The following is a 12,792-nucleotide window of genomic DNA, read 5'->3' as shown; positions in this document are numbered from 1 at the left end:
TGTGTGTCTCTGATTAGGGATTTGAACCAGTAACCTACCACCATACAGCAGAGCAGAACAGAGTCCTGCCTTTATCCCATGGCAGCAAGCCTCTCTAGAGCCTTTTTCTTTCTTTTTTGGAGATGGTAAAGCACACACACACAACACACACACACACACACACTGGCCCAGATGAAGCTCAACTGATGAGCACAGTCAACCACAGACAAGACAAGGGCCCACTGGCCTCATTCTCAGTCGACGCGTCCTCCTGGGAGCCAGGCAGGCTCCGAGTGTGTTTGTGTGTGTGTGTGTGTGCGTATGCGTACGCGACAGTTTGCTTGCAGTAAAGCGCGTCATCATCTCGTCCTCCCACACTGTTGTTTGATGAAATTGTTGTTTGATGAGATGTCTGTTTATGGGTATGTGTGGTTGTGAGTGTGTGTGTGTGTCTCTGTCTGTCTAGTGGCCTGGTTATGACTCACATAGGTGAGTCCTGACAGCTTTGGTAATTAACGCTCTGGGGGGCGCAGGGGGAGGAAAGTAGAGCACACACTCACCTACATTACTGCACTAGAGGAGCCAGGCTGCACATACTGGGGCACGATGGGCAGACTGAGGAGTGTGTGTGCGTGGGTATGCATGGTGTGTGTGTATGTATTTTATGTCGCTTGCACTCTTGAGCAATACTCTTTTAAATACTCGCGACCGACGCCAACACACTCATATTTCTCTGTGCATATGTGTACATGTAGTAAGAATGAACATCACCAGCTCTTGATACTATATCATTATACAAGGTGATGATACAGATGCTTACTGTCTTACTTACTGAGGGGGGACGCACATTTTTAGATGCCATGGATCTTGCAAATTGATGAGATGCATTGGGAGTTAAAAGCCAATTACTGGATGAAATTCACAGCCTTTAACACTTCTTCATTCACCTTTTTTCCCCCCACTTTCAACTATGTAATTTACTAGATTGTACTTGGTTTCTCATAAGGCTGCATGATTTTTGCTAAAATTATAATCCAGATTATTTTGCAAGATATTGTGATCGTGGTTATTAATCACAATTATTGATCTTGATGATATGAGGAGCAACATCATTTCATGACACTTTTTGCCTCTCATGCAATGTCTTGACTATTTACAACTACAGCACACGTTCAAAAGTAAATGTTTCAATATTGCCAATACTCTGTGATAGTTAATAATGGCAGCTAAAATCACAGTATTACACGATTAATCATGCAGTCCTAGAAATCAGACAGGATCATGGACAAAAGTTTAATGTTTTCACCACTTCAAGGTATTATAGAAAGAAATTGTGTGTGTGTGTGTGTGTGTTGTAGTCTCTGTGTGGCCTGCCTGGTGTATTCCAGCTCAGACAATTTGTCCATTCATGAGGTAACGTTATTACAACCCTCCTAATGTACTGCTGTGAATATAGACTGGGATTTGACTCTGAAGTATGAAGAGAGAGAGAGAGAGAGAGAGAAATTGATTGAGGGAGCTTAAAGAGAAGGCTTTTTGTGAAGGATCATAGAGAAATACTGTAGTTGGTTTCCAAATTAAACTCCTCGCTGTGGTAATGTGAGGGAGACGGTAGATCATGCATTGGGGGGAGATTCCAAGCTATCAGTTTTATAACAGGGTTTAAGGCGCTACATTTTCTCGCATAGACTCCCATTAACTGTTGCTCCACTGGGTCCCATTGGCTGGGGCTATCATGGCTGTGGTGTAGTTGTGTGGATTGTAAAATGGCTGACTGGAGCTGTAGCTATGGAGGAAGGCACTCAACATGTTGTTGGCAGGGAGGGGCAATACTGTGTGTGTGTGTGTGTGTGTGTGTGTGTGTGTGTGTGTGTATTTGTGATGTGTGTGTGTGTGTGGTGTCTGTCTAGACAGAGTGCCCATGTGGTGCAAAAATGTGCCTGAGGCCTCAAGCCAAAGCTAGTCAGGAATTAACCTGTCCTTATCTGCCCGTGTGTGTGTGTGTGTGTGTGTGCGTGTGACTCTGGCATGACTCGTCTGGCTGATGCTTATCAGTGTGCTTGTCTGGCTCTGTTCTTTCTCTGTGTGTTTGGAAAGAGGGAGGAACAGGTGTGTGTGTGTGTGTGTGTGGCTTTGTGTCTCTGTCTGGGGGAAGGAGCAAACAGACAGTCACATGTTGTCTGTCTGTCTCCTCGTCTGTCTCTGCTGTCTGCCGGTCTGTTTTTTTTTCCCCCTCTGGCTGTTAGTCTCTGTCATCTGTTTGTCTGACTGTCCACCTGTTAAACCTGTCCTCGTTTGTGTCTTTCTGTTTCATTATCACATTTATGTTTATCCAAGGTTAACGTGAAAGAAAAATAAGTTGAGCAATTTTCTCCACAGCGCATAAGCAAAACAACCTTTCTTTTCTCCATAAAGCACCAAAGGAAGGGTCAAATGCTTTTAACACTGTGGGTAAAAGACGAGGAATGAGACGAGGATTGTTGGTCTTTTAGTTGAAATGTTAAAGTAATATGCTGTCTTTATGGCAAATATGCTCTTGACTCATGACCGACTTAGCATTATACACCGAGTGCTGAAGTGAGTTAGCATGCACAGTAGCGAACTAGACAAATACCAGGAGCACAGAAGTTGAAACGACAACCAATCCTCTCATTGCACAGTGGTAAGTTAATCAAAGGGCCTTCTACCCCCCCAAAAAATGGTGTATTCCTTCAAATAGTGTGTATTTCCCCCCTTTGCCGCCTGGCTCCCTTGTGGGCTGCTATTGATTTGGCTGCTGAAACAAAATGCGGCTCCCAGCCCATGGATAAATGGCTTATTGGATTAAATCCTCCATACAAAGCCCTCTAGTCTGTGTGTGGGGTGCCAGGTGGGACCACCCTTAGCACTGGGCCCTCTACCTGTTCACTAGCCCCAGCTAAATTTATATTAAATTCAAGTCAATTACATTTATTCCCCCAGTTGGCAGACAGCTAATTTTCACCTGCGGTCCGTAGACGGATGCAAACGACATACAAACCCAGATCCTAAAGAGGTACCCAAAGTTCATATATTAGATTTCTTTTAACTTCACCGCAAACAAAAGGCAGCAATGCATAGATCAACTTTTTTTGGGGAGCTCTGATGGACAACAGCACCCAAGGAGTTGCTTCAGTATTGTGGTGTTAATCACTATGTTAAACACTTGAATAGATTTCTGACCCTGTGGCTCACAGTGTTGCCTGTTGCCTGGGAACGTCTGCGTGGCTCAAAAAAAAAAAAAATCTTCTAGTGTTATCGTTACCTTCTATGAAGGTGGTAAGAGTGTAAGAGAGTGAGTTTAATGAGAAGACAGAAGACAGAATTTCTTCTCTGCAGCGCACATAGAGGCAGCAATGACTTTACACTGATGCCTTGATACCATAGGAATCATGTAGTTGCATTGTCGCATAGTTAGGGCCAGGCAGTGTGTGTGTCTGTCTATCTGCAGCCTGATCTTTGACACACTCGACGGCTTCAGCAGAACAGGATGTGGTCGAGAAGCAGACAGGGCGTGGCTGACTGTCTCTGTGAGTGTGTGTGTGTGCATGTGTGTGTGTGTGTTCCTCCTTTCCTCCCTAGCTGTCTGAGAGAGAATGAAAAGGCACCCAAATAAAGGTTGTTTACTTCCTCCAGAGAGAGGAAAAGGAGAATGAGCTGCATTACTCTGTCCTCCTCTGCTGCCCACCACCCTCGCTCCCTCACTCTCTCCCTCCCTCCCTCCCTCCCTCCCTCCTGAATGCCAGGCACATGAATGGCTTAGAGGGGGCGCCGCGCAGGGGAAGAAGAAGAAGAAGAAGAAGAGGAGGAAGGAGGGGTGGCACAGTTAGGTTTTGTGTACCCCCTCGCCCCTCACTGTTTCTGCCCACCCCACCCCCCCCGCCTCCCTCAGCCTCTGTATTTGTCCCCTGGGCTAGATTGTGATGCTGGCCAGGGTTTTGTTTGGTGTTTCATACATGACCACTGATGCCAGGGCTTCAACAGATGTGAAGACAATTGGCCCAACAATGCGTGTGTATGTGTGTCAGGGCACAGAAGGGGTTTTATCTTTTAAATGGAATATAATAACACATGCACAGTCTCGCTGCTCTGGGCTGAAAGGTCAGACCAAGGCGTGCACACTCTTTATAGTGCCCTAGATAAGATTTCTCATTAGGCTGGTTGAGACTGGTTGTGTTGTCCTTTTTTACGTGTGTGTGTGACTTCTATGCTTGGCAGGGTTTTACAGTATTACCATTTAAGTAGCATATTCTTCTAAGAATTAACTCGTATTACCAAAAAATAGAGCATATTGATGCTGGTGGGTGAAAACCTTGTATCGCCCAAATATCACCTTTTCAGGAACTTGTGTTTAGCTTGATGTCCATGCATTTTTGAGGTTATCCAATGGGGTTTTGAAAGGGTTTCACAAGCCCAAGCGTCGTACAATTTAATCAACCCATAGAGGACCATGTAATCCTTCAATTGAAGCAAAAACAAGAACATCCCCAAAATTGGAGTTCACTTCACAACAGCGATATGTGCGACTTATAGTTCAATGCCGGGATGGTTACACGGTTGTTTTCACAGATCACCCTCCTAAACTTCCTTCCAGTGCTCCTAAATTTTTCAATGTAAGTGCCAATTTGCTCCATGGAAAATACATCACTTTGGAGTGTTTGTGTATATGTATGTGGGGGGGAGTAGCTGTGTATGTGTTTTATTATACATGTAAGGAGACAGCGAGTGTATTTATAGCCGAGATTGGCGGGGTGGTGTGTGTGTGTGTGTGTGTGTGTGTGTGTGTGTGTGTCTGTATGCGCTGAGACCGCAGTCATCTGGAGTATCCACGTGACGGGAGTGGAGAGACAGCGGGGAGGAGGAGAGCTTGACCTGGGCTTCGTTCACTGTGTGTGTGGGAGTGTGTCTGTCTCTCTGTGTATGTCCGTGTGTCTGCCTTTAGCCGAGTTACATATAAATTGCACCAGGAGAAGATTAATCGTAGAGAGAGAGACACCAGATTGCACTCATTGTCTATGGGGAGGAGCAGACGCTGGCAAAATCTGTACCCTGTGCAGTCTTCTGCTAAAAAGAAGTTGGCTGGTATTCGGTGTTGATTGCGCTAGAACAACCTCTTATGAAATCCAAAGCTGTTCGCACAATTTACTTTTTTACTTACAACTTCAAAAATATTGAACTAGTAGTAAATAATGAAGTAGTATAAAAATGAATAGAACTTTTCAGATTAGTGTTCATACAGGCTAATCGCTACACTAAAATTTAAACCTACATTTGAACGCCCTTTTTGCTGCAAATTTTCAGCGACAAAGGGAACCAATATTCTCTCCGTGTACATTCTCAGATCACTGTTCATGCAGGCTAATTGCTACACGAACATGTCAACCTACGTTTGAAATGCCGCTTTGCCGCAAACTTTCGCCAAAGAAGGCGACCATTATTCTCCTTGCGTAAATTAGACGTTAGGGTTTTGCAGAGGGAAGCGCAACGAGAGCTTAAAGTAGAAATATAGGCTTGTCACCGAAGTGCATTTACTCTTCTACTTGCGTATTTGTGCGTATGTATGGGAGTGTACGTCTGTGGTAGAGTGTGGTGCTCGTTATTGCTGGATTTAACAGCACTCAGGCTACACAGACAAGAAACCACGTTCTGCTCCACTAATGTGTCTGCTGGAGAAGTGTCACGTGTGCTAATGGTCTAGAGACCGTATTGAGGCTCTGCAAATGGGTCAGTGTAAAAGTTCACCAGGCTGTGTGTGTCTGTTGCATCGCAGTATGTGTCATCTAGCTGTATAGTAGTGGAATGGACTGTGGCACTTGTGTGTGTGTGTGTGTGTGTGTGTATGTGTGTGTGTGTGCTAGCTGCAGCAGTAGGCAGACTGCTGGTGGTTAGGAACAACGGGGCAGAGTTCAGCTGAGCGAGTGCCTGGAATGCTAATCCACATTGTCATAAGGCTAGCTTCAGCCTGACAATGGGCCGGAGACATGGGGGTGGGTGCTTGTGTGTGTGTGTGTGTGTGTGTGTCACAGCAGCAACCCCAGATAAGAGAGGTGCTTCATTATTGCAGATTAGGACAGACCAACAGCGCTGTGTGTTTAATAAAGTGTGGGGGGGGTGGAGAGAGAGAGAGAAGGTGGGGGGTGGGTGAGAGGTTGGAAGGTGGAATGGATGGAGAGAGAGATGGGCAACAGGGGGAGATATGAAAATGTGTGTGTGTGTGTATAGAAATGTACACACATAACCATACTCACACACTCATTAAGGAGTCACACAGAGCAGCGGCAGTTTGCAGAACAGCAGGAATAATGAGCAGGTGTGTGTGTGTGTGTGTGTGTGTGTGTGTGTGTGTGTGTGTGTGTGGGCGTTGGGCGTTGGGCTGTCAACTGTCAGACAAGCTGGAATTACAGGGAGAAACATCGGCAACCATTAGAGAAACACACATATGTGCATCTGTCATATATGTGCGCACACACATACACACAAATATGTGTGCGTACAGGCAGACACATCACACTAACGCATCGCACAGTATTCCCTTGTGTACTCTCTCTCTCTCGCTCTCTTTCTCTCTCTCTCTCTTTTTCTCTCTCTCTCTGTCTCTCTCTCTCCTACCTTTTTAATGAGCTGTCAGTTGTCTCGTCAGCAGCACATCTGCTGTTGTAGAGGTCAAGCAGATGAGAAACCTCCGGATGACCTGGTGTTAATGTCACTTTGCCCCCATGGTCTCGCTTTCACACTCTCACACACACACACACACACACACACACACACACACACACACACACACACACACAGAGGGAGAGGAATGACAGATTTGAGATTAAAGGAATGTATCCAGTGAGGTGTCTCCCTGCCTCCAACACACACTCGCTCACACACCACATGCTCTCTCTCTCTCTCTCTCTCTCACACACACACACACATGCACGCACACACTCACACACACACACACACACACACACACACACACCGTGACAACCTTGATATTGGAGGGAATCTAGCCAGCGAGGACTCAGCTCGCCTCAACACCACTGCAGTGGGTTTATTGTTGTTTCTGTCATTCTCCTCCCTCTTTCCCCTCCCTCCCTCTACCGCCCTCACCCTCTCCCCCGCCCCACAATCCCTTGGACTCTCTCTCCCTTCCTTCCCATCATCCCTTTCTCCTCCACCCCTCTCTGCCTGGCTCTATCTCTCTCTCTCTTTCCTTCACTCCCTCCCTCCCCTCAGTGCTGCAGTGCTGCCTCTGAGAGAAAAATGCCAACCACAAGCACTCGTAAACAGACGAGCCCCCTTCTACACAGGCAGCTAATACACACACACACACACACACACACACACACACACACACACCTGGCTACGCATATGGCTCCAGCATTTTACATTTGCATGCACATGCTCATTCATCCATGCCCTTGTAAATAAGGGACAATCCCCTACACACACACACACACGTGCACACACAAATCCTGACTAGTAGTTGATATGAATGCAGGGTGGCTAATACCTTGCTGTCACAGTAATTTGGCCTTATTGTTCTGAGGCTGTTTAGCTCTGGTAATTGACAATGCCTCTTAGCCAATACAGCGTAGAGGAAAATCCTTTAGTCTGGCCGATGAAAGGCTGTCTGTTTATTATTCGCTATGTCCTACTGTGTGTGTGTGTGTGTGTATATACACGTTTGCATTCTGTGGATAAGCGTATATACTTGGCTTTAAAAGGCTAGTGAGTCAATTATTGATGGCTTGTACTACTTCCCTCTACCTCTTTCTCCTTCCCCTCACTTCCTCGTGCTCTCTGCCTTTCCACTTTCTCTTCATTGAATTCACCCCGCTGCTCTCTCCTCCTCTCTAGACTCTTCTCCTATCTCTCCTTCTGCCCCCCCCCCCATCTCTCTGTTGCTGTGGGCTATCTAGCGACTTTTATTGCGATGCTGGAAAGTCTTGTTCCTCTGGTGCCTGTGCTACCTGTCAGTTTGGTTGAAGGTGTTTGCGTGTGTTTGTATGTGTGTGTGTGTGTGAACTGCAGGCAGCCTGTGTGTAGCATCAGGCCTGTCTGCCGCAGATAAGCATCAACCCATCAGCTTGTGGCCTCTCGCTGAGCGTGTCCTGGATTTGCTCAAAGAAACACACACACACAGACACACAACTAGCGGCAGTGCCAGCAGTATTTACTGAACACACACAGAGCGCGAAGGGTACGAAGCTGACAAAATGAATTATATACATTCTACACACACACACACACAGACACACTCGTACATCTTTACATTGAGCGAGAGGCAGACTCCAACTGCGTTGCATGTGCACCGATGAATCACGCACACACAAGCACATAGTGACGGGCCATGTTGTAGCCATGTCGTCCTATCAGCTTGGCTTTTCCCGTGTTTTATTCATAGGCCTTCCTCAGCGGGCTCGTTCAGGCTGTCTCTCTCTCTCTCTCTCTGCCGTTGGCTTATTCATTGCCCTGCCTCCCTCGTTTTCTCCGCTACTGTATCAGTGCCGGCTTGGGCTATAGCTCACTTTCACCGTTCACTCTAATGCCATTTGTCTCCATTTTCTATCTCTTTAATGCCATTTGTCTCTATTTCCTATCGTTTAAATGCCATTTGTCTCTATCTTTTCCCTCCGTGACCGCGGTGTTGGTCGTAATTTTCTTTTCTTACGCTTTTGCTCTTTCTCTCCTTTCCCACGCTCCGTGACAAGAGTACATCACTTTAATTGTTCGGCGTATTATAATTGTATCTATTCCCGCTTACTCTCTATGTCTGTGCTTAACCCCTGGGTCTCTTTGTCTGTTTAACCCCTTGTCTCTCTCTCTGTCTGTCTCCCTCTCTCTCTCTCTCTGTTGTCTATTTAACCCTGCTGTATGTTTGTCTATCGGTTTAACCCCTGTCTCTCTCTCTCTCTGTGTTTCAGAAGGCAGTGGAGGAGGAGGAGAGCCAGGTGAGGAAATCCTCGGCAGAGATCTGCTCCCCCAGTGGCAAGCTAGCCGATGCCGACCCCACAAGAAAGGTCAGTCCCCTGTACCTTCCCTCCCTCCCTCCCTCCATCTCTCCTCCCACCCATCTCTCCATGACCTCCCCTCGCTCCCTACATACATCCCCCTCTTGCCCTCCCCCTCCTCTACACAGGGGTCAGCTCTCAGGGTCACCACCCCCAACCCTGCCCCCCGCTGACAAACACACCCCCTATTCCCCTATTCAGAGTGGCACGGTTCTCCTCTATGACCTGCCAGGAAACACACACACACAGCTGCTGAAAGGCCGTGCCCTTCACCTCCCCCCCCTCCTGCAGCACACACCCCAACCTTACATGAACACACACACGCGCACAAAGAATAGAACCTCTTTATCATGATTATCTTTTTCTCCAACACACACACACATACAAATGCACACACACACATTCTCTCTCAGCTGATGTCTGATAGGTGATCCCTCATCCACATGTATGCATATATTAGCTCTATTAGATTATGGCTGTAAGAGCGCCGTGTGCAGTACAGCACATTCCCTTTTCCTCCTGCTCCTTCTTCTTGTGTGTGTGTGTGTGTGTGTGTGTGTGTGTGTGTGTTTGTGTCCGTGGGCATGTATCAGATTGTCACTGTGATAATTCACCTATTGTACTGCAAAACGGTATGCAAAGATCAATAAATGTGGATGAAAAAGCTGCATTTGCCTTTTCACATTGTGACCCTCACATAAAATCTAGAAAGACAATATTCTGCTATGGCTTGTGATATTAACGTGTGTGTGTGTGTGTTGTGTTCCACAGGGTAAAACATCTCCGCCCACTCTGGTGTTTAACCGTCTCTTCTCCGACATCAAGGAGGAGCCGGGACACCCTGCCCTGGTCCACCCCAGGTACTACACTACCCATAATGCCCCATCATCGCTCTGTAGAGCACTTATTTGCGAATGTGTTCTGTGAAAAAGCGCTTCCATCCCATCCCTTTCCCTCCCTTCATCCCTGCCCTTCCCAAAGCCGTAACCATTGCTCACTTCTGCTGCTCTCCCTCCCTCCATCCCTTGATTCTGCCAGCCATCCCCAGAGCACACTGTGCTGGGATATAGTACTCTGCTAGCTAACCCAGTAATCTGACCCAGATTAAAGGCTGGAATTAGCTGGTTTACAGTGCCATAGTTGAGATACAGACAGCCACACGTGACTGACTGACTGACTGACTGGAGGCTGGCAGACATCGGGCTAGACACATTGGCGTAAGCAGGATTAGAGCCCGCCTCATCTGGTCACCTACCAGCGTCACGTGACGTGGTCCAGTCTCAAAACCAGTCATGACTTGCGCCGACCAGTTCTGAGCATGTCTCTTGCATTGCAGCCTTAGTAATAATGAATTGCATTTCTACAGCCAAGCGGCTTTGTAGACAGCCAAGGCACTTAACGTCGTATTCGTGTTACTACCGACATCCATTAGTGGTACACTTGTCAAATATGAGCCAGGCTTACATTATTCAATCACATCTTAGCCATTTCATGTGAAGGAGTTTCAAATTTCCAGCTAGGCGAGCAGGCAGAGCTCCAGTGCTGCATTCCTATCTGGAGGACAGAAAGCCAGGCTTGGTTGGTAGTGCCGTAGTATTGCAGGCAGAGCCCTAGTGAGCTGTCATGCTCAACCTAGTTCACAGCTCCAGCCCTAGCTCTGTCTGGAGGGGACTGCTAGTGGGGGAGGGGTTCAAAGCCTCTCTTCTCTCTCTCTCTCTCTCTCTCTCAGCTTCGCTCTCTCTTCTCTCCTTTTTTCTGCTTGAATCTCTTCTCTTCTCTTCTCTTCTCTTCTCTTCTCTTCTCTTCTCTTCTCTTCTCTTTCCCTCCCCACCATGCAGCCAGGAATAGGCAGATAGTGTTGGCTCAATGGCTTCAGCGCATCTCCAGGCGCTATCTCTCGCAGTTGCACCCGCTACCTGGACATTTGAGATAAGCTGGAGGTCTGTTCAGGCTGAGGTCCTGTAAACACACGATAAGAAATATCCATATTTAACACTGTGTTTCAGCTCCTGTCTTCAGATGGTGCAGTTACTGTAGGCTTAAACAGTTGCTAATTTACTGTGTCCTCTGATTCAGCTGCGTTGTATTGTAGTATAGGTACATATTGGCCTTCTGGGTACTTGCAGCCATGTAGTTAAACTCCCAAGTGATGCTAGTGGTTTCTCTTTATTTATATCAGCATTACAAAGTTTCTAACATTTTCGTTGGAGAGACGGACAAATATGTGAAAGGTGACATTGCTAACATCATGACTAGGCTAACAAAAACAAAATAGATGCATAAGTTTAATTCAATACATGCATAAATAGTTGTGTACCCCATGATTTTCCCTCTTTCTTCCCCACCTTTGCATTTGTATTATACCATGAGCCTGGATGTGAACCCAAGCAGTCCTGTGTTGATTAGGTCACTAACTGTTTGAGCCACCAAATGACCGGTGCAACGTGCAGTATATTCTGTATCTCAATAACAAGAATTTCTTAACGTATAAGGTCAATTCAGTGTTTACATGTCTCCTTTCTTTCTCTCTCTATCTCTCCCAGTTACTACCTGTACACATATGATAAGATGGTGGCTCCCAACGTGTCTCTGCGGAGGGAGGCGGAGGTGAGCCCCGAGGTGCTGGGAGCGCTGCTCAAACACCACTACAGCCGCAGAGCGCTGGGCCACGACGAGCCGCCCATGGGTCAGTAACAACACACACACACATGAAAACACACAGGGCGCACACAGAGTTGACCTGGACTGACCATACGTACCACACGCAAACACAGCAGACACCTATTGATGAGGCACGCACAGAAAGCTTCAAAGTGACATTTGATGTTTGGAAACTGACTGAATGTGATTACAGGGGCTCATGACATAACGTGTGTACAGGGAAATCTAGGGAATCTTAGGGAATTCTAAGATTCTATCTCCGTTTGCACCCTCTTAATTATCCTGGGATTTCATTCAAAGTACCATCAGGGTCCAGGCCTTTTTGAGCTATGAAGATATATTTCACTTCAAAACTTGAAACAACACATAAACGGAGCAAACACAAGCATACTGGGCTCGAGCAATAAGCATTTTTGAAGGCAGTATTTTTGGAGTGAAACTGCCGATAGCTCATATTTTGGGCCAGTATTAAATATTTTAAAATGTTAAAATTTTCATGCCAAAAAAAAAAGAAAGAATTTAGTTTTTTCATTGTGGAAATGCCTCTAAAGGTTTTCTACAAAACCAAAGATTACAATGATAATGATGATAGTAGTGATGATAAAAGCAATATTCATGTACTCGGTCAAAATGCTGCATTAGAATCAATTCAGGCTAAGGGCGTCCTATAGACATTCATTGTAGCATTAATTAATTGTACAGTAAAAATGTCCTTCATATCAGAGGTGGATGTCATTGACTGGCTGATATCCTATTTTTAATAAATTACCAATCGGTCTAACTCGAGCGCATTCTACATGACACACACACGGCAGACACATGCATACTATAAATAAATGACACACACACAGCAGGCATGCGCATGTTACATGCATACAACATAAACACGGCAGAGACGTGCATATCATATTCATATAACACACACAGAGCTGACACGTGCATACTGTAAACATACAACCCAACACATCCGTCTAACACACACACACACACACACACACTTTGCTGCCTGCAGCCACACATAATCATACATTGACCTTCACATAAAAGCTCTGGGGGCACTTTGCTATTGATGAACAAGAGGGGTGGAAATGGCAATGACCTCCTCTGTGCACATGGGGTGTGTGTGTGTGTG

At 46.3% G+C, this 12,792-nt stretch overlaps 1 protein-coding gene across 3 annotated transcripts in view; it reads left to right on the top strand.

Moving 5' to 3' along the window:
• skila (SKI-like proto-oncogene a) overlaps positions 1–12,792 on the top strand; it is a 36,029-nt gene that overhangs the window by 14,233 nt on the left and 9,004 nt on the right. For all 3 annotated transcript variants that reach the window (XM_078287590.1, XM_071909167.2, XM_071909166.2), the window contains exons 3-5: positions 8,913–9,008; positions 9,771–9,859; positions 11,543–11,685. In XM_078287590.1, the coding sequence (XP_078143716.1) occupies positions 8,913–9,008; positions 9,771–9,859; positions 11,543–11,685 (328 nt within the window). The remainder of the gene's footprint in view (positions 1–8,912; positions 9,009–9,770; positions 9,860–11,542; positions 11,686–12,792) is intronic.

Source organism: Centroberyx gerrardi, chromosome 13, assembly GCF_048128805.1.
Source record: "Centroberyx gerrardi isolate f3 chromosome 13, fCenGer3.hap1.cur.20231027, whole genome shotgun sequence".
In the NCBI taxonomy this organism is placed as follows: domain Eukaryota; kingdom Metazoa; phylum Chordata; class Actinopteri; order Beryciformes; family Berycidae; genus Centroberyx; species Centroberyx gerrardi.
This window is presented reverse-complemented; position numbering and strand designations above follow the sequence as displayed.